Raw genomic sequence first — 25,754 nt, 5'->3', positions numbered from 1 at the left:
TTGACCCTTGAATAATAAACATATTTTAGGACTAATCAGATTATTTGTTCATTAACAGATGTGTCCATGACAGCCTCGTGTTACAAATAACATATTTGTACTTGACAGTCACACAGTTGAGCTGGGCATCTTTGCAACCACCACATAATGCTCCTAGCTTCCCATATCTGCTCTAGCCTTTAACCTGCAGTCTTTGCTGACGCAAGTAATTTCTCTGAAGTCCATAGGACTATTAATGTGAATAAGTATCAGAGGTGTTCTCCTACAGTTTTTTTATATTGCCATTCCTAATGTCTGATTTGTGTCCATTTATCCTTTGCTCTGTTGATCTGTTTGGCTGTAGACAATGGATCTTGTGGTGTGCCGGGATGTCATTAAATTTGAAATAGTTGTGTGTGGAGGATAAAGGCACAGAGCTCAGCAACCAGTTGTGCTGTGGCATCATCTCTTTGATTATAAGTTTCTGAGGCTGTGGATGGACCCTCAACAAATAGTTATTGCAGGATCACACCCTTCATTAGCAACAGCTGTAATCTCTTGAAAATTTTGCTTGGGGAGGGTGTCAAGAAATATACGCGAAGATATATGTGATAAACCTAGGTTCATACAGAGAGAATACTGATCAGGAGTGGTAATGGCATTATTTTTTCTCCAGGGTTATTTTAGGAAATTGAATGCTATAAGGCTTCTAGATAGAATGACCTTGCCAATCCCTTGCTTCTAGAAACATTTCTTTATTCACAGAAATGTAGCTGAAGCAATTATGAAACAATCTCTGTTTACCCTTTGAAAAATGGCATCTTCAGCCATTTTTCTAGCAAAAGGAAAAAGTTAGTATTTGGTTATCTGGTTTCCTTACCCCAAAATATTTTGTAGTTATATGGTCAAAATCAACTGAAAGACAGATGCAGAAATTAAATTTTTAAATGGGATTGCTACATCTCAGTTTACTTAAGTCAATGGCAGAAATATGATATTTAATTCTTCGATGGAAATTGTAGAACGTGAGTATTTTGGTCTGTACGTGGTGCTTTGCAAAACACAAAATAGAAATCCTGCCACAAGGTGCTTACCATCGCAGACAGACATGCTACATGGCACAACAGCTCCAACAGAAGAAGGTGCATAGAGATCACTGGGATGAAGACACCATAAAAAAGCTGCATGGAAGAAGTGGTTTTGAGATGGGGAGAAGGTACTCTTAGCACTCAGTGAGTGGGAAGCTCACACATGGAGAGAAGGCCTCTGTTCTGAAGAGCTTACATTTGAACTCCGATATTTACCTAGTGATGTTCTAAAGATTTTATTGTGATTACTTACTACGTGATGAATCATGGTAGTTTTACTCTTTCTTGCAGGGAAACCTTGACCATTTAGATGAGGTGGCTGCATTAATAGCTGCCACAGTTCATGACGTGGATCACCCAGGACGGACCAACTCTTTCCTGTGCAATGCAGGAAGTGAATTAGCTGTACTTTATAATGACACTGCTGTATTGGAAAGTCACCATACAGCATTGGCGTTCCAGCTCACAGCTAAAGACAACAAATGCAACATTTTCAAGAATATTGATAGGTTAGCTTGCTGTGTTTATTTTATTCCTTTTGCATACACTGAAGATGCCACTTTTGTTTAATATAGAAAATTCGCACAAAAGCCTTGATCACTTCTAGAACTATACAATAGACAATTTAAAAAAAAAAGTCTTTCTTCTCCATGTCAGCATTCCAAATGATATGTTTGGAAATGTAAAGATGTTTCATATTATTTTGTGGAATATGGTATTACTTAAAAAAACAACCGACTAGAACTCAAGTTAATAACTCCAAGTTATTTAAAAAGATTTCTCTGAGTGCCCTGGTGACTTCCTGTTCCTGCTTATTTCAGACAGATCCTTTACCACATCCATTTTGAGGTTATGGCATCTTATGAATGATTTATTGATTTAGTTTTAAGTTACGTAAAGGCCACTAAAACCCCTGCTAACATGAATGCAAATACAGTCACTGTTCTGAGGCCTGATCTACACTGGGGGGAAGGGTTCAATCTAAGTTACACAACATCAGCTACATGAATAAGATCTACTCACTGCGGTGTCTTCACTGCATTGAGTCGACTGCTGACACTCCCCCATCGACTCCGCCTGCACCTCTCGCCATGGTGGAGTACCAGAGTCAACAGGAGAGCGTTCAGGGGTCGATTTATCGTGTCTAGGCCAGACATGATAAAATCAACCCCGCTGGATCAATCGCTGCCCGCTGATCCAGCAGGTAGTATAGACATACCCAGAGTTGCTTTCCAGTTAGTCCATTTTATGTTTGATTTCTGTCTCAAAATGCTTTTTGTGAATGTTGTGAGGAGATCAGGAGAAAGACTGTTAACTCTGGCAATGGCCCGAATGAATAAATTATTTCATTTTTCTCTTTCAGGAACCATTATCGGACATTACGCCAGGCTATTATTGACATGGTTTTGGCAACAGAAATGACAAAGCACTTTGAGCATGTGAACAAGTTTGTGAACAGCATTAACAAGCCTATGGCATCTGAGGAAACCAACTCAAATGTAAGATAAGCCAGCTTGCTGTTCTGAAGGACTTTGATCTGTTTAAGCATCAAGCAAACATTTAAATGTTGTTTTCATTGACTTATATTTATTTGCACTGTGGCAGTGCCCAAATGCCACAATCAAGATCCTGACACTATGGTGCTAGACGAAGTACAAACACAGGAAAACATAGTGCCAGGCCCTGTCCCAAAGAGCTTAAATCATCTGATGTTGTAGACCATACTTTCATAGAATATTAGGGTTGGAAGGGACCTCAGGAGGTCATCTAGTCCAAACCCCTGCTCAGAGCAGGACCAACCCCAACTAAATCATCCCAGCCAAGGCTTTGTCAAGCTGGGCCTTAAAAACCATTAAGGATGGAGATTCCACCACCTCCCTAGGTAACTCATTCCAGTGCTTCACCACCCTCCTAGTGAAATAGTTTTTCCTAATATCCAACCTAGACCTCCCCCACTGCAACTTGAGACCATTGCTCCTTGTTTGGTAATCTGCCACTCTGAGAAAAGCTGAGCTCCATCCTCTGTGGAACCCCCCTTCAGGTAGTTGAAGGCTGCTATCAAATCCCTCCTCACTCTTCTCTTCTGCAGACTAAATAAGCCCAGTTCCCTCAGCCTCTCCTGATAAGTCATGTGCCCCTTATAAGTCATTTTCATTGCCCTCCGCTGGACTCTCTCCAATTTGTCCACATCCTTTCTGTAGTGGGGGGGGCTCAAAACTGAACACAATACTCCCAATGTGGCCTCACCAGTGCCGAATAGAGGGGGAAAATTACTTCCCTCAATCTGCTGGCAATGCTCCTACTAATGCAGCCCAATATGCCATTAGCCTTCTTGACAACTGTTGACTCATATCCAGCTTCTCATCCACTGTAATCCCGAGGTCCTTTTCTGCAGAACTGCTGCTTAGCCTGTCGGTCCCCAGCCTGTAGCGGTGCATGGGATTCTTCCGTCCTAAGTGCAGGACTCTGCACTTGTCCTTGTTGAACCTCATCAGATTTCTTTTAGCCCAATCCTCCAATTTGTCTGTCAGTCTGGACCATATCCCTACCCTTCAGCATATCTACCTCTCCCCCCAAGGTTAGTGTCATCCGTGAACTTCCTGAGGGTGCCATCCATCCCATCATCCAGATCATTAATGAAGATGTTGAACAAAACTGACCCTGGGGCACTCCGCTTGATACCAGCTGCCAACTAGACATCGAGCCATTGATCATTACCCATTGAGCCCAACGATCCAGACAGCTTTCTATCCACCTTATAGCCCATTCATCCAATCCATACTTTTTTAACTTGCTGGCAAGAATACCGTGGGAGACTGTAGAAAAAGCTTTGCTAAAGTCAAGATATATCATGTCCACCGCTTTCCCCATCTCTACAGAGCCAGTTATCTCATCATAAAAGGCAATCAGGTTAGTCAGGCATGACTTGCCCTTGGTGAATCCATGCTGACTGTTCCTGATCACTTTCCCCTCCTCAAAGTGCTTCAAAATTGATTCCTTGAGGACCTGCTCCATAATTTTTCCAGGGACTGAGGTGAGGCTGACTGGTCTGTAGTTCTCCAGATTCTCCTTCTTTCCCTTTTTAAAGATGAGCACTATATTTTCCTTTTTCCAGTCATCCAGGATCTCCCCCGATTGCCATGAGTTTTTAAAGATAATGGCCAATGTCTCTGCAATCACATCAGCCAACTCCCTCAGCACCCTCAGATGCCTTAGACCTGGCCCCATGGACTTGTGCATGTCCAGCTTTCTAAATGGTCCTTAACCTGTTCTTTCACCACTGAGGGCTGCTCACCTACTCCCCATACTGTGCTGCCCGGCAATATTTTTATACCCCTAGTCATCTGTCCAAGCTTCCACTTCTTGTAAGCTTCCTTTCTGAGTTTAAGCTCACCGAAGATTTCTCTGTTAAGCCAAGCTCGTCGCCTGCCATATTTGCTATTCTTTCTGCACATCGAGATGGTTTGTTCCTGTGCCCTCAATAAGGCTTCTTTAAAATACAGACAGTTTTCCTGGATTCCTTTTCCCCTCATATTAGCCTCCCAGGGGATCCTGCCCATCAGTTCCCTGAGGGAGTCAAAGTCTGCTTCTCTGAAGTCCAGGGTTCAAAGTTCAAAGCCTTCCTAACTGTACCAACAACATTTGGGAATATATCCATATGTGCATGCAAAATTCTACATGCTGAGCAGAATCAGCATTTGTGTGTAGTTATCAGGTCAGTTTGTGTCCCAAATGTGGATTTTTATATGCATTAATAAAGGCATCTTCAGACTTTACATGTGCAGTTAGAAAAGCTTTTGACAATTTGGCCTTAACTATTTTAAAATGAAACCCGTTTCTGGAACCTTTAAGAAAGATTGAATAATTCTCACTTTTTCTTTTTATCATTCTGCCAGAGCCTGCACCCCAACCCCCCCTCCCTTTTATCATTCTGTCTTTGTTCCCCTCTTTTTTTGTCGCTCCTAATGGTCACCCCGTGCTCCTTAAGCAGCTGCCGTCAGTTTCTTGACAACATCTCTTGGGATCGGTCTTATGCCCTGTGCTTTTTAACTGAGTGCTCCAAGTCTGGTGCCTCTTATCCCTGTTTGTCTCTCCTCAAAGTCCAAATGTTTGGTTTGTGTCCCAATAATCAACTGCCACAAAGTTCCTCAAAATCTACTTAAGCCTCTGCTTAAAGAAAATAAGTGTATTAGAATTTTCTGTTTTTCTATCAAATCAAAGGTAAATGACACAAAAAATACATACCTAGATCTAAGACTCCCCTCACCTTACCTAGGTCAACACCAAATGCTCAGGAAATAAATGCTCACATCTTTAGGCTTCTATGCTTCAAACAAGCTCATATCAAGATTTTTCTGTGTTCACATACGGATATGTGAATTTACTCTGGTATTAAGTGGCCCATTTGTCTGCCAGTTATATTCTTTATACCTTTTGAAGGGGCAATTGTGAGAATGCATTAACACATTCGCTATGAGGTCATGGGATTTTGGACAGTGATTTAATCTCTCTCTCCCCTGAAAATGTAGTATTTTCCAAGTTTATTAAACTTTGTCTCTTTTGTTCAGGGAGGCAGTTGTCCTTCTCCCGTCTCTTCTTATTAATTTCAAAGTTCCTTTACTCTTGCAAATAAAATTACCACCAGCCTTTCCCACACACACTGGCTTTTCCCCACGAAGGCATGATCAGATACATGTAGAAAGATCTAGTTTAATTGTTAGACAATAGGCAAATCTCTCTTTCAGAGTCTTAAAAATCCCCAGCTGCTCAATAACATGAGTAGATAGCAGATACGACTTTTCCATAGATAGTATCCCATCTGCAGTAAAGACCCTTCTCTAACTGCAGGAGTGTAGCTGACAGAACTGGGGGAGGAGGTTTGTGGACCACCATTTTATTGCTGTTTAACACTAATCCTTCCCACTGTACTTTGCCATGTTTATAGGAAGAACAGAAGTGCTTTGTTTCTGTAAACTCAAGAGGAGAGAGGAGATTACACCTAACCTAGTGTTTCTGGAAGGATAGCACCCACCACTATACCTGGGCAGATATGATAACCGTAATCCTTACACTTTTACCTAGCTACACCTCTTATCTAGCTACACCTCTACCCCGATATAACGCTGTCCTCGGGAGCCAAAAAATCTTATCGTGTTATAGGTGAAACCACGTTATATTGAACTTGCTTTGATCCGCCTAAGTGCGCAGCCCTGCCCCCACCCTCCCAGAGCGCTGCTTTACCAAGTTATATCCAAATTCATGTTATATCAGGTAGTGTTATATCGGGGTAGAGGTGTATTTCATATCTTTAAACAAGGAACATCTGCTTCCTCCATTATTTCATGGAGGTGTGGTGAATAGCTTGGAATGGATTTTTTTTCAGTTGAGGAGTGTAATTTTGTAGTAGAATTTGGATGACTGAGTGCAATTTGAAAAATTAAGGCCATTATTACATATCATGTTTAGGAATAAACCTCTTTGCTTGCCATCTTCAGAGTTGCTGCATAGATTGCTAGGCATGGTATGCTGGGGCCTGGGCTTTGGCCAGCTTCCCACTTGTAGAAACATGGAAGAGGTTGCCCAGCCTGCATAACTTCCTTAGAGAGGAACCATAGTTCTGAATGCAAATCTTGAAGCTGTAGCTCTCTGTGCTGGCTATTCATTTAAGCTGGAATCATTCTGAAGTCTTTCAGGCGTAGATCCATTTTCATATATTTTTTTCCCCATTTTTAAAGCTTTAATGTTTTCCAAAAATTGAGTGCCCCATGAATTTGGGTGCACAAGTCCCACTGAATGTCACTGTGCTCCTGAATCCCTGAGGTGTTTTTGAAAGTCTCACATTCCTGTACTAAAGGGATTTAGCACTTACTGATGTGCCACTGAATGTTTTTCATACGTTCTTCTTCAATCAACATTTTTAAGCTATAAAAAGCATTTCCTCTGATTGATTGACTCTCCTTTATTTCACCAGTTTATAGCAGAGAATATTGTAAAATATACAAAGATTTGGGGAGTAATAAAACTGCAACACAGAAAAGAGTGATATTATAGGCTTTTTTTCCCCACAGCAGTAGTTTGTTGTAGGTTGTAGGTATTGTTAATGGTGCCTCTTCCTATTTTTGATCTTTAACAACAGTTAGGAGGAAGCATTAATTTGGCAGCTCTTTGTTGGGAAACCTATGCTGAATAAAATTAACTGTTAAATATTGAGAGAAGAGTAATGCCCCTATTGGTAACTGTCACTGCAAAATATTTCCTCATAAACCACACAGACATTAATTTCAGCACTAGTGATAAAAAGTATTTATCTTCAGTTTTTGACTCAGTTGAATGTAGTGGGAGAAGGGAGGACATAATTACACAAATATATTACTTTTGTGAGCAGCATTAAAACCATGGTGAGCTCAGTTTTATTGCTAAGTAAGGAGCCAATCCACAATAACATGCCTGTGCCATGCCTGTGCCCAGAGGTGGATTAGGGGTTTGTGGGGCCCTGGGCCAGAGCAAGTGGGGGCTCCTCCCCACCCCTTCCATCTGCAGACCCCCTCCGGCGGTCCTGCTGGGGAAATGGGGTCGGGCACAGGGGCTTAACCTGCTCCATCCCTTCCCCCCTGCCCAGGGGCTTCCCACACTCCCCGGCAGGAGTGCCAGGTGGGTGGAGCAGGGCAAGCCTGTGACCTGTCCATGACTTTTACTAAAAATATCTGTGATAAAATGGAGAGCTCCGGGCCCACACTACCAGTTGGTGCTCAGAGCTCCAGGGTCCCCCGCGGCTCGGAGCTGCAAGGCCCCAATGCCCCCAACAGCTGGGAGCCAGGCAGAGGGGGACCCTACAGCTCCCAGTCACCACAGGCTGAAGTCTCAGAGGTCTCTGGAAGTCATGGATTCCATGACTTCTGTGGCCTCCGTGACTAAATCATAGCCATAACTATGTATGTTATCTATCACTTAAATCAGCCTTTGTACCAGATGACTGGCTAATGTGATGCTGATTTTTTTTTTAAGTTGTCAGAGGCGATCCTGGCAATTACAGGCCAATAAGCCTAACTTCAGTACCAGGAAAATTGGTTGAAACTATAATAAAGGACAGAATTATCATACACACGAAGTAACATGTTGGCAAAAAGTCAGTACAGCTTTTGTAAAGTAAAATCATACCTCACCCATCTGTTAGAATTCTTTGAGGAGGTTAACAACCGTGGACAAGGGTGATCTAATGGATAGTGTATTTGGACTTTCAGAAAGCCTCACCAAAGGCTCTTAAGCAAAATAAGTAGTCATGCAACAAGAGGGAAGGTCCTCTCATGGATTAGTAACTGGTTAAAAGACAGGAAACAAAGGGTAGGAATAAATGGTCGGTTTTCACAGGGGAGAGAGGTAAATAGCAGGGTTCCCCAAAGATCTGTGCTGGGACCTGTGCTGTTCAATATACTCAGAAATTATCTGGAAAAGGGGGTAAACAGTGAGTTAGCAAAGTTTGCAGATGATACAAAATTACTCAAAATAGTTAAGTCCAAAGCAGACTGTGAAGATTTACAAGGGGATCTCACAAAACTGGGTGACTGGGCAAAGAAAATGGCAGATGACATTCAATGTTAATAAATGCAAAGTAATGCACCTTTACTCCCAACTATATGTACAAAATGATGGGCCTAAATTAGCTATTACCACTCAAGAAAGAGATCTTGGAGTCAGTGTGGCTAGTCCTCTGACAACATCTTCAGGGATAATAATAAGGCAGAAAATATCATAATGCCACACTATAAATCCATGGTACACCCACACATTGAATATTGCATGCAGTTCTGGTCGCCTCATCTCAAAAAAGACCATTAGAATTGTAAAAGTACAGAGAAGGGCAACAAAAATGATTAGGGGTATGGAACAGCTTCCATACGAAGAGAGATTAAAAAGACTGGGACTGTTCAGCTTGGAAAAGAGACTCTTGAGGGGGGGATATGATAGAGGTCTATAAAATCATGACTGGTTTGGAGACAGTGACTAAGGAAATGTTATTTACCCCTTCACATAACACAAGAACCAAGGGCCACCCAATGAAATTAATAAGCAGCAGGTTTAAAACAAACATAAGGAAGTACTTCAACGCACAGTCAACCTGTGGATCCCATTTGCAGGGATGTTGTGAAGGCCAAAAGTATAACTGGCTTCAAAAAAGAATTAGATAAGTTCATGGAGCATAAGTCCATGAATGGCTATTAGCCAAGATGGTCAGTGATGCAACCCCATGCACTGGGTGTCCCTACACCTCTGACAGCTAGAAGCTGGGACTGGATGACAGGGGATGGATCTTGGGATAAATTGCCCTGTTCTTTTAACTCCCTCTGAAGCATCTGGCTTTGGCCACTGTTAGAAGACAAGATACTGGGCTAGATGGACAATTGGCCTGACCCAATATGGCCGTTCTTCTAGAATCTAGAGTACCATGTATCTAATTGGAGACGGTGCGCATTTATTAGAAGTGTTTCAGAGAGGAGAGAAACAATGATGTGTTTATACTTGTTGTAAATACTGATGTTGCCACCAAACTGTGACGGACTCCCACTGTTACAGAGTGAGGGCAGTGACTGTGAATGTGCACCCAACGTAAAGAATTTTCCAGAGAACCAGACGCTGATCAAGCGCATGATGATAAAATGTGCAGATGTAGCAAATCCTTGTCGCCCTTTAGAACTGTGTATTGAATGGGCTGGGAGGATTTCAGAGGAATATTTTGCACAGGTATGGTTTTTTTATTATTATTTGAATACATCTTATTAGCTCACACATGAATGTACACATACCATCCTCTCTGTGCTAGTCTCTTTAGAGACCATCTAATATTCCTATAGTTTCAAAATAGAAATGTTTTTAATCTCCTTTTCTTCCACTATTAGGATCTGTTTCATACGAGAAAAGCATGCCCACATCTAAACCTTCAACTATTCATGACTAAGGCTCCGTGTTTGTCACAGAAATCACAGACTCTGTGACTTCAGCAGCCCCGTGTGGCTGGCCCAGGAGCCGCCTGAGGAGCTCAGGCAGCCCCCAGGTCAGTCGCACTGGCTGCTACTGGGCAGTCTTGGGGCCCCCCAACCCCCAGCAGCAGAAATTTTGGGGGAGGTGGCTCAGAGCTCGGGGTTGGGGTTGCTGCTCACCTGGTGGCAGCTCCTCTCCCTCAGCTCCCCTAGCTCCACATGCAGCCTCTGCCGGCAGCCAGGCACTGCCCCCGCAGCTTCCACTGGCCGCAGTTCCCAGTCAATGGGAGTTGCAGAACTGGGGCTTGGGGCAGCACGTGGAGCTAGGGAGCTGGGGCCGCCACTTCCCAGTAGCTGGGTAAAGAGCCTCTCCCAGCACCCACCCCTGGGCCGTGACTCCCCTTCCCGGCACCCACGGAGCCGCAACTCGTCCCCGAGCACCTGCGCCTCCTTCCCCAGTACCCCCCTGGGCTGTGCCTCTATCCCCAGCACTCGCAGTACTTCCCTGGGCTGCACCCCCTCCCCAGCACCTGTGGCACCCCCTGAGTCTCTCCCCCTCCCCCATTTAGTCAGGGGTATTTTTAGTAAAAGTCATGAACAGGTCATGGGCTGTGAATTTTTGTTTACTGCCCGTGACCTGTCCATGACTTTTACTAAAAATACCCGTGACTAAACATAGACTTATTCATGACCTGCTGCCTGTAGCACCAGTCTGAGTTTAGTATTAGGTTTGCAATGTGAAACTCTTTGGAGAGCACTTTTATACTTCAATTGTTCTACTTTATGTTACCTCTCAGTCCAAGAGATAATTAATCATCATGTTACAATCACCAATCCCGTTTCTACAGTCCAACCACTCTCCCAGATGAAGGTAGTAGAGAATTATTCTGTGTCTGCAGGGACACCTTGGTGTTCAGTAGAGGATACTTTTCCCTCTGTCATACTTGAACTAATATCTCAGCATGGGGTTATGCAGCACTATGTGATTGGAAGTGTTATTTTTCAGATATGATGTAAGACCAACCACATGTGATCACTAAAGTTTCCATGGTAGCCTTCATAAGAAAAGGGACGGGAGCCCTGCTTTCCTTCCTAACTTTCAATGCCATTATGCCTCCTCCAGACATTTCTTGCAGTTTCCTAAAAATGAAATACTCTTCAGTTCCTCCTCCAAAGAACTGTGGACTATTAAAAAGCTGTTGGGTTCCACTCCACTAGTGGCAACATTTCAGCGGTGAGAGAAGTGATCTCATCCCAATCTCGGTGTTGGCTTTAGCGTAAAGCACTTTAATGACCGCTGTAGCAATGCAAAATATTATTTACCATGTGTGATTTCCCAAATAGGGTGCTCTAGGAAACTACGAGCTGCACGGGAGACAGATGGTTGATACATTTCAGCTGTCAAAATCCAAATCGGAGATATGGCACAGTTATTAATGGAAACCATAGTGACAGTTCTCAGAATGTTTAGGTGTTCTGCTTTATTCCACTGAGTGAAGCCTCTGGATACTTTCTAACCCTAACTCTTAACATAGACTTGTGTTGATTTAAAATATTATTAAAAAGTACCACAAAATAAAGATGTTGTTACAATTTAATTAGTACTTACTATCATTATGAGGTAGCACCTGACTTGTCTGATTTGTCTTGTTTTTATAATTATAAAAATGTATACTATTAAGTATAATTACACTTAAGGAAAAGGGCAAAAGAGAAAAGGGAAAAGATTTTTCCTATTTATATCTCTTCTGTGCACCCTGGACAGAGCTCTGTAGTGGGTCTCTAGCTAGGACTATGGAATAGGGCATCATGGATAGGTCAATGCAGCAATGACAGTGGGACCACACAATGAAAGTGGGAGGGTTAGTAACTTTATTATAAGTAGATTTTTTTGTTTGTGTCCCCCCCCCCCCAAAAAAACCCTGATCCTCGAACTAGTAGATTTTAATCCATTTTAACCAAGGACATGGTAATTCTTCCCTCCCACCCCCACCCAAAAAAGGAATTAGTCACATTAAACTACTAGTTAGCAATTTTTGTGTTCTGGTGATTGGCTAAAGAACCACTTATTGTTCTGGCCTACTTACAAATTCACCTAATCCTCCACTTGTCTTCATCCTAGGACGGCAAAGGCAAAGCTTTTAAAGGCTAATATTAGCTTTGTTTTCTACAGACAGATGAAGAGAAAAGACAGGGTCTACCAGTTGTAATGCCAGTATTTGATCGAAAGACCTGTAGCATCCCCAAGTCTCAGATATCCTTCATCGATTATTTTATAACAGACATGTTTGACGCCTGGGATGGTAAGAAGTTCTACATTTTCTTCTTTCTCTGTTGAAGAGCAAATCCCTGTTACAAACTCAATATTATTCTCTCGTGAATTATCTCAAGCCCTGTTCCTTCTACTGTTTTCCATTTCAGTAACTGTGTCAATACTGAGTATGCAGGAGGATCTAAATATTAGTTGTGTAAATTGCATTATTTATACTGAAATTGAACTTTATTGTAGATAATTTCAGAGAATCAAGTACTTTTAAAAATAAAACATTTTATTCACCTTGTTTAATGATTTAAGATGAAAATAGGGTTTTTTTACCAACTTTCTCCTTTAGCAGAATATTTCTTCTCAGCAAATGAAAATTAAGATAGATCTTCCTGTTCATGTACCAGAATTATTGATAAATCAGTCCAGTCATAAAAATAGGATTTGCTTATTTGTGATGTTGTTGTGAAAACAGCGCCGAGTCTTGCCCCTAATAACACTACTTAGTAGTAGTGCAACAAGTAAAAGGATGGCAAGGTTACACTCAATCACCTGCCAGGTTATAATAGTGTAAACATTAGGCCAAGTAAGGCTGGTGCTATCCTTCTGAACACTATGCTGTACAAAGCTGTGATATGCTATTGTTCCTTCTGTCCATTGCAGCATTTGCACATCTACCTGTTTTGATGGAACACTTGGCTGTTAACTACAAACACTGGAAAACATTAGATGAGTTAAAATGCAAGAGTCTCAGGCTTCCAGCAGAGAACAACAACTGAAGCAAAGAGAAGAAAACCTCTTGATCTACCAGTCACACTGTGAATCATTTACTAAATTAGATACAAGAGGCACTGTGTCTCCTTTAATATGAACTTAGAAACTCTGCAGCAAGGAGAAAATATTTTACTCCTCACTTTTAAAATGCTCTAAATTCTACAAAAATGTTTTGCATCAAGGTATGTAACTGGAGATAAATAAATGGTCTTTGGAACTACCCTTTTGTGGCAGAACAGGTATTTCTAAAGCTAATTTGTAAAGTTTGTTTCAATGCATTTGTCCAATCTTGTAACTGGTGCAATTTTATTTAGTGACTAAAATATACTATGTACCAATGGTTCTCATAAAAAAGTGTAATCTAGTCACCTGTGAAATGCAAATAGGTTAATCAAACACAAAATACAGTAAAAACCTCCATAATTCGGCATAAATTTGCCCCCATTACTGTAGGTAAAACTTTTAAAGAACTTTATTTCTAAAGAGAAGTTCTAGAGTAGAACAAGTGAGCTTCATAGTTTCAAAACGTACTGTTTTTAGAGAGGAACACAGTCTAGCCTGCCTACAAACTTTAACCGTTTGCTATTAATCAAACATAGAATATAATTTTACCTCTGTCATATTGCACAGATCAACCTGTTTCTCTCCTTTCCCATATAAACTCTTGATTGTTGTAATTAAATTAGACTGATTTAATTATATTTGTTACATAGAAGGGACTTATCATGGTTCATATAATTGGTGCGATTCACTCTTTTCTCTGCCATCATACAGAGGTTACCAGGAGACATTTTGTCATATTTTACATGTAAGCCAATACAGCGTGGGATTGATCAACAAACTTTTTAATAAAATGTTGTTTGTACACATGGTCACTAAGATTTTATTAAATCTAAATTTTATGGACACAAGGCCATATGTTGTGAGATATATATAAAGTATGGACCTGTAGCTTTTTAAGAGTTTTCAGGTTATAAATTATAACAGCATTATAACTTATGCTTTTTCCCCCTCTAATAGAATATGCTGTTTTATTAGATGATGTAAAAAGTATTTCAAAAGATGTAAATAAGTTAGAAACTGAACATAGTATTTTCATTAGTTTTAAAATATGAAATTTATGGTAACGCTTCCAAAGCACAAATGCATATTTTTATACATCTCATTTTAATCACCACTTTGTGCAAACCCTGAGTTCAGATTTTAGACTTTGTTTGTTTAATACTAGCAAAACAGCTAACAGCAATTACTGATTTTTAACACTGTGCACTCCAAGCTGCAGTCAAGAGTTACAAGCTGTGACTTTATATAAAGAGGTATAAAGCGCATTGCTCATAGAAAATAAAGGACTTTGGACAAGCTCTATACCTCTGTTTTGTGCTGTATCAAGTAGTAAACCAGGTAAAAAGAAAACAGACATACTGCTATGGAGGAAAAATGATGATGATTGTAGTTTACTGCAGGAAGCTTACATAATGTGCCAACATGTTTTCTATGTTTTGTACCAAGTTATGTAAACAAATGGAAACAGCGTACAATTTCCATGCAGAGAAATGTATATAAGCTATATTTTTGTTAGAATTGTAATAGAATCTTACTTTTGTCATAGCTGAGGCAGTTTGCTGTGTATTATAATGCTGCATTGTGTATATTTGAAGAATGGTGTTTTTGGTGAACTGTCTATAGTCATTATTCCCATGATGTACGACTACACAAAGTTTTAGCTCTGATTACATTTTTTTCCAATGGATTTTTATTCAAATAAGTTGACTTCTAGGTTTTATACTGTAAAATGTTTGCTCTTCTCATTCTTTCATTTATGAGCAAGTGTTCTGGTAATGGTTATATCTTGAACCAATTATATGCTAAAAGACTTGACTCTTGTTGCAGTTTCTGTTAGAGAGGGGGAAGGATCTCCCATGAAACTTCAAAGCGTGTCACTTGAACTCAGTTTGTTAAATACAATATCAGTTTTCCGACTACAAATGTTCTGTATAAAGTTTTACTTCCTATTGTCAAATTTTATACCAATTTCAAACTCTTACACTACTGTAGGAAATGTTAACTGTTGAAGAAATAAAGCCCAACTACAGTTTTGTTCATCTGAAACTTTAATCTGCAGTCACTATTACTTGTAAAACTCTATACTCTTCCCCAAACACATGAATAAACAAAAATTGGGGTTAGGCAAGGTAACTAGTAGTGGAATGATGACCTTGTGCAATAAAAGCTTTAGGCCATGTCTACACTAAAAAAAATTATGGATGCTAACAATAGATTCTAATTAATACAATTATTGTCAATGGCTTAAAGACCAAACATGGCACTTCTGCTGAAGCAGCAGGCCCCTGTTTCAAACATGCAACATTCTCTTTTGGTTGTATAGAGTAATAGCAACTAATAATTCAAAGAAAGGGGAAAAGACACCACCTTTATTGTATGGCATTTAAAAGGGAAGGCATAACGATACATGTTGTTTTCAATATTTAAACTTTTCAAATAGCTCAATTTCCTTTACACACATACCTAACATATACACAGCTCATGCACATCTACCACTTATTCAACCAAGTTAGAACCTAAGCTGCAAATCATCATTTTGCTCTAATTTCTGAAATAATGTTAAACTGCGCAGTCTAGATTCTCTTTCTCCATCTTTCCACAAAATAATAAGGTGGTCAGCAGAGCATGTCACCAGGCCAAGTTCACTAAAGTACAGGAACATCTGCAATGAAAACCATTAACATGATCATGCTGCACATGTAGATTTAGGCAAGTGGCTTATTTTCAGCTTTGTGTGAGATGGATCATCGGGGATCCCACAATATTTCTGTTTAAATGCAGAATGTTTTCCACATATGTGAGATGTCATACAAAGTTTTCCATATCATATGTAAACTCTTTGATACTAAAATGTAAGGCAGAGATAGCAGAAAAACAAGCTGTGTCACAATAATCATCTCTGGTTCTTATATAGCATTTTTCATCAGTAAATTTCAAAGCATTTTAACAAAGGTCATCCCCATTTTACAGATAGGGAAACTGAGGCCCAGCAATCAAGTGACTTGCCCAAGATCACCCAGCAGGCCAGTGGCAGAACCAGGAAAAGAACCTAGGTCTCTGGACAGTGCTCTAACCACTAGGCAACACTGTCTCCCGCATCACATCAGGGCCTATGCCAACGGGCTGGGGGACCTACACATCAGTAGAGGTCATACAATAAGTGATAAGATGGCAACTTCTTCAGGCAGCAAAGTGTGCCTAGCCAAGGCAAACACAGACTGACACAGGAAAGTGGCCCAGCCAGAAATGCTAAAGAATGGCAGAAAGGGAGTTTACAAGATAATTAGGACTGACAAATGGTGCTAATGGCAAGTATACAGCGTGAAGAAAGGGAAGCCCCTCAAGACTTCTCTTTATGGACTATCAACAATCTGCCAACAGTCAAGAAGCAACAAACAGTAAAAGGAACCAGGAATGGCAAAGCAGCAGATGTCAAACTGTCAAAATATGAAAACAATTCAGTTCAGCAGTCAGAGGAACAACTATCTCACAGTTGTAACATCCTGATTCCTCAACTGATTAGGACGATTCTGTCCTGCGGAAACATTCAGCCAAAGGAGTCTGTCACAGCCTGCCTCCTCCAGGAACAGCCGTAGCAAAGTTACCAGCAATGGGGACTCTCCCAGGTAGAAATATGTCAAACCCACAGCTTTGGATATCATGTTCCACTGGCAACTTTCATCATGCAGGCTACTTTTCTATCTTAAAGAGCTCCAGTCTGCTTGGAGTTAAACATTTCCTCCATGCAAAATGCTGCAGAAGACAGATCCAGTAATCTGGATAAAGTCTATTGAAGAATAAACAGGTGCATAGTGGCATGGGGTATTTCAGTGACTGATTCACATGCACTCTCCACAGGAAATGGCTGTGGCTTGCTGTGAATTGGATGTGGCTGGAGTTTTTAAGCAAATATGAATTTTTGCATGAAAATCAAATACACTCATGGGAAAATACTGTTTAGAGCAAGGGATACCTTTTATCCTTGGCTTTGTTTTGTTACAAAGATCCAAGTGGGACAGAAGCTCCTGGATTTGCATGTTATGCCAGGAAAAAACCCTCACTTCCAGAATCAAACGGTTAATAATATATTAATTGCCGTTAAGTGTGGTTACACTAGACCTTCTCAACTATGGGGTAATAGTGACTCCAAAAAGAACGGTCTTCTAGCCAATGACTGCCCCTTCCTTATTCTCTACCTTCTTGCCTGTTTGTAAAGATAGCAGGGAACATAAGAACGGCCATACTGGGTCAGACCAAAGGTCCATCTAGCCCAGTATCCTGTCTACTGACAGTGGTCAATGCCAGGTGCCCCAGAGGGAGTGAACAGAACAGGTAATTATCAGGTGCTCCATCCCCTGTCGCCCACTGCCAGACTCTCTCTTCTGGTTATAGAAAAGTCCATCCCATCAACTAGCAGGAAATTCCCCACCCCAGTGCTGACAACTATATATTTTATTTGTTTTATCTTAAATCAGTGTTGGTGATAGATGTGGGATGGAATAGGCCCTTTAACTAGGTTTTCTACCTCCCCAACCAACTCTTTCTTCCCCAGATACAAAACGTTTCTTTCTTATGCTGAAATTCTCTAACAAGAAATAGATACCCTTGTTGGTGTTCGTCAGACTGCAGAACCATGAAGACACGGGGAGGTGCAGCTATTTAAAATGAAAATAAATCACTAACATTTTACTGGGCAGATAGCATGGAGTGATACCTGATTTAAAAAGGCAGATATAAAACATCACACTGTATACATGAGGGACATGTAACATTGCTTTCAATCAATAGCAAAAAGAAACATTTCTGTAAATGTTTATGATGGATGAAGAAAGGCTTTTCATAAATCTTACAGCACAGCAGGCTGCTTAACAGGTTTTATGTATTACAGCCCCCTGGGTTGGAGTTGGAGCCTGGAACCTGCATATCCAGGTTCCCAACGCCAGTTTCTGAGATCTTCTGAGGACTCGAGTAAGGGTTGCTTAAGAAACCTGATAATGCAGAAGGTGCTATTTTCTATGGCTTCTATTTCTACACCTCTCCACTTGGAGCTGTAATTGTTCTAATTCTTATCTAGATTTTGCACCAGTGGATTTGACTTCTCTCACATTGCACAATAAATCTAGACATTATTTTGCCCCAGACATCTTTGCAATGTTCTTCGGGGTTTCTCTTTTTTTGAGAAACTTGCTGTGAACCAAGCAAGGCCAAAGCGCGGCCTCATGCAGCTCTGCAGCGTGACAATCAGATTCCCAGTCTCCTGAGCCATCTAGTCATAAATTACAGATGTTTAAGAAGAAACATTACCAAAATTACAGCATTAAGTAAGATTCACATTTTGTTTCTCTTACTAAATTCCACATACCTGCACGGCTGACGAATGCCCAATCAAATCGCCAATAAGCTCCAAGGAATATGATGATGTGCTTTCTTGCATCTTTTTAGCAGTTTGGCTTGCATGTTTGTTGGCCCTTCCAAAGCCCCACATGTTGAGAAACCCTGGGACGCACATAAAGGAGAAAATCCTTCTTTTCATTTTGGCAAAGGCTTGTATTAATATTTGACTAATTAAACACTATACTTACTTAGAGGACTATGGGATAGTCACTTAACTCAAAAAAGACAACAGCTGATGTGTAATAAAACATTTCTGCACCTGCATTAAGACCACACACTTCTTAAATCAGTGGGTAACAGAAACTTTAGATACTGTCCCCCTTAGTAGACCTGTCATGGCAGACAAGTTAAATTACCCGCTTGGATTGTAACTGGGATGAGACAGTGAAGAAGGTTTAGCACAGAGGGAAGCTGCCCAAATGAACCCATGAGACAAAGGTGTATAGTGCAGTGCTATGAGGCTTACCTCTACTCTGTCCTGCCTAAATTGATTGGTTGTCCTTAAATGGAACGGAAAGGGAGGAATGAGGCACTGATCTCTCTTCTCAGTGACTTGCACAAACACATTCATGTTTATCAACAGGTAACAAGCTCAAGTTTCTGTTCCTGCACTATCCACCTATATATTCTCCTTCCTACAGAAAACTATCACCCAGAGGGACTTGAGGACCAAAATGCTCTTGTCAACTGCTCCTCCAGGACCACTCTCACCAGCTGCTGCTGCTCCCAGATATCCAGAAGCAGCTGCAAATTCAATTTCCCTAGGTTATGAACTTAAGCAAGAACGGGCAGGTAATTCCATAATTCACAACATGGACATAATCTCTAGCCCTGCTGCTGCTGTTTTTCCCACATCCTATATGCACACTCTCTCTTATCCAGGCTGATTCTCTGGAGGCTAGTACTCATTTATGCCCCAGTCTCCAAGACACTGGGTAAATTGTGTAACTGTATTGACAGAATTGAAAAGATTGGGTGTCATCTATCTACAGAATGAAGACAGGGCTGGATTTAGGGGAAGGCAACCCAGGTGACCGCTGGGGTGCCAGGCGTGGGGGACGCCAGGCTCAGGGTGCTGGTTTTGTTGTTAGCGACAAAAGGGAAAATAGAATGTTTGAAGTCAAATGTTTCAGATATTCCAATGTGGATTCATTTTTCACTAACTTCCTAAAATTCCTTTGTAGAATCTTGTGGAACCTTCCAGACTTTGTGAGAACTACATTTTCCTTGAATCTCCTAGAATGTTGTCAGCCATGCCCTCACGGGAAAATAAAGGGCAGGGCACCACCAGTCCGTCATTGAAATATAAGAACAAAGTGTAGTGAGAGCCCAGGTGTGACACTGTGAACCTTGTTTTATTGTGTAATTGTGGGGGGAGGGTGCCAAAGACGCTCCTCATGTGGGGTGCCATATGGTCTAGGGCTGGCCCTGACTGAAGATGGCACAACCTATACTTTCTCACTAACCCTTCGATCAGCCCAACAAACACACTGAACGAGAAGGGTGACAAATTGGAATCCTGAATGAGAGAGATGACACGACAAATGAACAGTTACTCTCTGGGATCACTCAGGGAAAAGAATAGAGCAGGGATCAGCAACCTCTGGCACACAGCCCATCAGGGAAAGCCCCTGGCAGGCCAGGCCAGTTTGTTTACCTGCCACATCCACAGGCTCAGCTGATCGCAGCTCCCACTGGCCTTGGTTCACCGCTCCAGGCCATTGGGGGCTGCGGGAAGCGGCACAGGCCGAGGGATGTGCTGGCCGCCCTTCCTGCAGCCCGCATTGGCCTCGGACGGCGACCCGCACCCAGTGGGAGCTACGATCGGCCAAAACTGTGGATGCATCAGGTACACAAACTGGTTCGGCCCGCCAGGGACTTTCCCTGGCGGGCCATGTGCTAAAGGTTGCCGATCCCTGGAACAGAATAACTCTATCTATCCCCCTACCATGTAGCATCTTCACCTGCTCCTGATTATAAAAATTATGTACCTCCTATATGAGAACATAAACATTCTTACCTCATATAATACATCATGTATTGCATCACAACTGAGCAACAGCTCAGATTTTGAATACTGAGTATAGAATATTCATAGTGAACTGTTTCTAATCAATACAGAGAGTAAAAAAAGTCTTCAAAAATTAAAAATAAGTTAGAATGACTCTCTGAGAAAGCTGTGATCTGCTGGTGAATATTCTATGAACAGAGAAACGGGCTTAAATATATTCACTCAGTTTCAGCAAAGACCCTAAGGAAGAACAAAAACTCGAAGGGGAGTCTGTGTGGTGGATCTCTGCAACCAGATGGAACCCCAGTGACTTCAATAGGGCTCCTCACTGTTCAGGGGGCTACCTGGCCAGAGCTCAATGCAGGAACTTTGTAGGTGAGGCTATGCATACCAGCTGACTGAAAGTCTTGATATCTTTGCTTATAAATTCCGGGAGAGAGAGAATAAAGGAAAAACAACATTTTCTGTGAAAGCTGCCCCTACTGCAAGCATGTCAGAGTTTCATTTTTTATGCTCTGCTCTGGAGCTTCTACTTTTGTATGGTCAACTTTGGGGTCCATAGGTCAGTAGGTATTTGTTTGTTGAACACCATTTTTATATAACCAATTCTCTCTGGAGCTATAGACAAACCTGTTGGAACAGGCTCAGCTGGAAGCTGCTGCTTTTCACCTAGCTCCCAAATGCGAACACTGCCATCTTCTGAGCATGATACCAGCTGCCTGTCCAACCAAATGAGGAATTATATTGAAACAGAACCAGCATGGATACATATTAGCACAAATCGACTTATAAAATTTCACTGCAGGTACAATAAATCCCCCAAGATTCTACCCAATTTTATTACCAGTAACTCTTACGAATTATTATTTAACATGATGCTGAGAGATCTCTTGCAAAAGGACAAATTATAGTGAACTCAGGAAAATTAGTATAAAACTATACAAATTTGCAAACCCATCTAATGCTTTTAAAAACGTACTGCTTTATAAAAACAAATACAAGCTTTGATCTGCAAAGACTAATGCATGTGTGTAGTCTTAACAACTTTAACCGTGCAAGTAATCCAATGGAGTGAGTCTACTCACTGCTTAAAGTTAAGCACAGTGCAAGTGTTTGCAGGATCAGGGCCTTATTTTACCTTCTGATAGACATCTTCATAAAACAATAGTGGAGAACGGCAACATAGCTATTAGATAGAGATATCTACAGCAACCAGCTGTCTTGTCTTAGCTCTATTTTGATGGATTTGTAACTCATCTGTAAATATTAAGCTCCTGCTAGACACTTGGCACTAAATGACAAAGACGGGGAGTGATTATTTTCTGTTCAATATTTGTTCATTAAATTAATTAGGCTGTTTTTGAGCAACAGAAATGTTTAAATGAGTTTGGCATGTGGCTTTGTTTTGCTTTATTAAAAGCAAATGTGAAAAGATATTTCCATAATGGAGACTAATTATTTTGCTAGATTTGAATTTAAAAAAGCAAAAGGTATTTAATTTGGAAGCTGTGTACTGAGCATGCTGAATTCTATTATTCCACATCAAATTATAATGGTGTATTTTCAAAACGGAAAACAATGCTATTTCTTATGGCAGATCAAGCCAAAGATCAGGTACCCTATGCTGCCTTGGGAAGTTAAATGTAGCTTTGCAGGTTGTCCCTAGCCACCTTTCTAAGCCTTGCATTTCTTTACTGCATTACAAAATTTACCATGACTTGTACCTGTTTGGAAGTTTTGCAATGTGCAATACAATGGAGTCATGAGCAGTTCTCTGGCAGGCAATCACACGCTTCATTTGAAGGTTATAGACATATATGCCCTTCCCAACAGCAACAAACACACACTGGAAAGAAAATTCAATAGAACATCATACAGATACAGACATAAAACTATTACTTTGTGTAATAGATTTCCAGTGGTACTATGACATCATAAAGCTACTGCTACCGGGCTCAACCTACCCTTTTAACCCGCATTAATGCACTGCCTTCTGAAGAATAAAAATATCAAACGATTGAGAAAGCTTTGACACTTCCTGGATGAGAGAGGAAGATTGGGTAGGAGACCTTACATATCATTGCAACAAAATTAGTACAGCATAAAAATGTACTTGTAATTATATTTGAACTCCTCTGTATGCTGAATTCCAAGTTGGCTACAGTGATATAAAAAATTCACAAAGTGCAGCAACTGCTTCTTTTAGGGAATATTTTTATTCAAAAACGTGTTAACCTATTGTGATAGGGTGTGCTGCCCACACTGGTCCTGCAGGGAAAGCTGCACAGATGAGTTACTCCCTGGGAGTAGGGAGTGATGAGACTGGCAAACCTGGAGGAGTGGGGAAAGCTAGGAGGTATGGAAACGGCTCAGAGAAAGGCAGCAGTCCAAGGAATGGACCTTGGCTGCTGTGTAGAGGGTCCCTGAGCCAGAACCTGGAGTATAGGTTGAGCCTGGTGGCACTGAGAGACACTGAAAAAGAAGACTGCCTGAGACTGCTGGAAAGCAGGAATCTTGATGCACTCCTCCTGGAAGGGGAAACTACAATAATGACCTGGCCAGAGGGCTCAGTCACGCAGAGGACGCTGCGGTTCCTGGAGCAAGAGAGAGGTTGTAGAGGAGAAACGGATGGGGTATAACCACTGGAAGGAGCATTGACCTACCTGAGTTAATCCCCAGAACCACCAAGAGGCAGCACAGTCCACCAGTGAGTAGAGCAACCCATCACAAATTGATGGAGAACGTGGGCAGGATGGTCATCTCTGACACAAGGGATCAGGAATGGACTGTGCCTCACAAGATCCCCAGGTGAGGGGCAGAGACACACTATAATGCGGTTGAACCTTGCAGCAAGGGTACATAACAGGGAGAGAACCACTAAAGGAAGACAAAAATGAAATGCTCACAGTAGAGACTTTCTTTGCTGCGGGAAGATGTCCCCTACTAGGGTGCATGCCAGAATTTCTGTTTCCACAGTGGGGAGATAAGAAGCAACAGTGATGGGTCCCTGTTATGTGGGGACAGATATTAGAGAACCAGCAGAGACTGTGTGAAACCCAAGTGTATTTACAAGACTGTATGGTGCAGGTAGCTTGTCAACAGCAGCAGCTGTACAGAATCCTTCAGGAAAGCAGGAGTTTTAAGGGCCACGAATGGGAAAGGTGCTCTAGGACTAGGAGGCCAGAGGCCCAACCCCAAAGTGTTATGGCTGTGGGAGCAGGGGGCACCTGAAGAGGGCATGCCCCTATTTGGAGGGAAGCAAAGAGCCTTACCAGGAGACAACGACTAAGGAGAGGGCCCAGAGAACACCACCCAATAAGTGTTTGGATTGAAGGAGGACCTGCTTTTGGTGTGGGAGAAAGGGCTATATAAAGAGGCATTGACCCTCACAGGGGAAAGAGAGCCCAGAAAAGGGCAAGGGACTGAGGCAAGAGAGAAAAGAGCCAGAGGCCCGTAAGGAGCTCATAAGAATAGTGGCGAAACCCAAGAGGCAGGTAAAGAAATGTGATGGGAAGAAAGAGCCTCTTTATTAATTACTGTCCTCCCTGGAGGCCTAACACTGAGGCGAACCACAAAACAGTGGGAACTCAGAGCCTGGGAGCAAGGAGGACTCGGGGGCGGGCGGGGGAAGGGGTCCAGGTGAGAGAGAAGCTGTTAACTGCAGAGCAGGCCTGGGTGGAGGTTGCACAGGACCTGCAGTTCCGGCAGGAGAAACTCAGAGATGCTATGGAGGAAGGAGATAGGTCTCTGACCATGAGCTATGGCCTAAGACAAGAAAGGGATGACCTGAGAGCCCAGCTACAGCAGGTACAGGTAGGTGATTTGGAGTAGAAGAATACCTGCCCACCCCTGGTTGCAGCTTTGAGGGAGAGAGTGTGTGATGAGGTGCACTCCCCACACTCGCCTTGCAAAAGCTGAATTGGGCCAGGTGGACCCAATCATCTAATTAGGCTGCATGGGTGGGAGGGGAGGAGAGCTTTAGATGGGATGCAGCTACTTACAGAGAACCTCACCTGTGAGGGACAGGTGGCGCTTTTATCCAAGACAGGAAATTGGAAGCAGAGGGGGCTGCAGGGAGAAAGGGGGAGGCTGTAGAGATGAGTTACCTAGAATTATTCCCTAGGTGGGGGAAGTAAAGAGACTGGCAAACCCAGAGGAGGGGGGAAAACTAGGAGATATGGAAGTGGCTCAGGGAAAGGCAGCAAGGTCCAGGGAACAGACCTTAGCTACTGTGTAGAGGGTCCCTGAGCTGGAACCTGGAGTAGAGGGTAATTCCTAGCTTCTCCTGCCTGATGCTGTGGGAGTGGCACTGAGGCAGTGAAGCAGAAGACTACCTGAGACTGCTAGAGAGCAAGAATTTTGATCCACTCCCGCAGAAGGGGAAACCACAATAGTGACCTGGCTGGAGGACTTAATCATGAAGGGGACCGGGGTGTACCGGCTTACTTTCACCTCTGAGCAGCTCTGACCAGCGGTGAGTAGAGCAACCCATCACACCTGCTTAGGCCAATTCTAGTTTAAAACTACATGTAGAAATAAGAAACTGTAATAAGTAAGTTTAATATCTCAAAGAGCAAGAAGAACTTGTACACAGAACCAATTTGTATAAACTACAAACACTAGCAACAGCTCTGGAGTTGTCATGGCACAAAAGAGATTATTTATGTAAGTTCACTGCTGGCTTTATCACAAATGATTTGCGAACTTTTCTTTCCTCAATAAAGTATCTGAATGAGTTTGCAGGAAAATAATATGTTCTGAGGTATCTTAATACCATTTTACCTGAACTATGGGGTTTGGGCCAGTTTATTTCAACAATTTTTTTCTCACTATTATTCTTTATTTATGTTGTAGTAGCATCAAGAAGTCTCATTAAGGAAGATGAGGCCCAGAGAGCTGAGCTCCTAAAATGAAAGATAGTCCCTGCCCCACAGAGCTTCCATATATTGCAAAGGCTGGAAGCACTACTGTTACAGCAGTTATTATCTTAGCAGAGTGTAGGGATGCTGTACAATTACTAAAACAAAACTGTACAGTTCCCCCTCATTATGTCATGATGTCTGGTTTGCATAATCACTGTATTCCACTTGGATGGCAGCCATTATTAGCTATAGGGCAGTATTCTGCAGAATCACTTTACAATTATTCTCAAGAAATGTACGGTGAATAGACAGATCTGTCTGGGAACTTTTCCTCAGCATTCCCAA

General features: G+C 41.9%; 2 protein-coding genes across 7 annotated transcripts in view; one reads left to right on the top strand and one right to left on the bottom strand.

Moving 5' to 3' along the window:
- PDE8B (phosphodiesterase 8B) overlaps nt 1–15,194 on the top strand; it is a 165,020-nt gene extending 149,826 nt beyond the window's left edge. For 5 of the 6 annotated variants that reach the window (XM_039542831.1, XM_039542829.1, XM_039542835.1 and 2 more), the window contains exons 18-22: nt 1,359–1,576; nt 2,431–2,566; nt 9,639–9,806; nt 12,216–12,345; nt 12,969–15,194. In XM_039542831.1, coding sequence (XP_039398765.1) covers nt 1,359–1,576; nt 2,431–2,566; nt 9,639–9,806; nt 12,216–12,345; nt 12,969–13,084 — 768 coding nt within the window. In that variant the 3' untranslated portion in view covers nt 13,085–15,194. The remainder of the gene's footprint in view (nt 1–1,358; nt 1,577–2,430; nt 2,567–9,638; nt 9,807–12,215; nt 12,346–12,968) is intronic. The other variant, XM_039542830.1, reaches the window with a different exon arrangement.
- Nucleotides 15,195–15,483: 289 nt separating this feature from the next.
- WDR41 (WD repeat domain 41) overlaps nt 15,484–25,754 on the bottom strand; it is a 33,431-nt gene continuing 23,160 nt past the window's right edge. Inside the window, exons 10-13 of the mRNA XM_039542836.1 lie at nt 22,272–22,393; nt 21,178–21,266; nt 18,505–18,638; nt 15,484–15,804 (exon numbers count right to left, since the gene is read on the bottom strand). Of these exons, the coding sequence (XP_039398770.1) occupies nt 15,652–15,804; nt 18,505–18,638; nt 21,178–21,266; nt 22,272–22,393 (498 nt within the window). The 3' untranslated portion in view covers nt 15,484–15,651. The remainder of the gene's footprint in view (nt 15,805–18,504; nt 18,639–21,177; nt 21,267–22,271; nt 22,394–25,754) is intronic.

This window comes from Mauremys reevesii, linkage group 6 (genome assembly GCF_016161935.1).
Source record: "Mauremys reevesii isolate NIE-2019 linkage group 6, ASM1616193v1, whole genome shotgun sequence".
In the NCBI taxonomy this organism is placed as follows: domain Eukaryota; kingdom Metazoa; phylum Chordata; order Testudines; family Geoemydidae; genus Mauremys; species Mauremys reevesii.
This window is presented reverse-complemented; position numbering and strand designations above follow the sequence as displayed.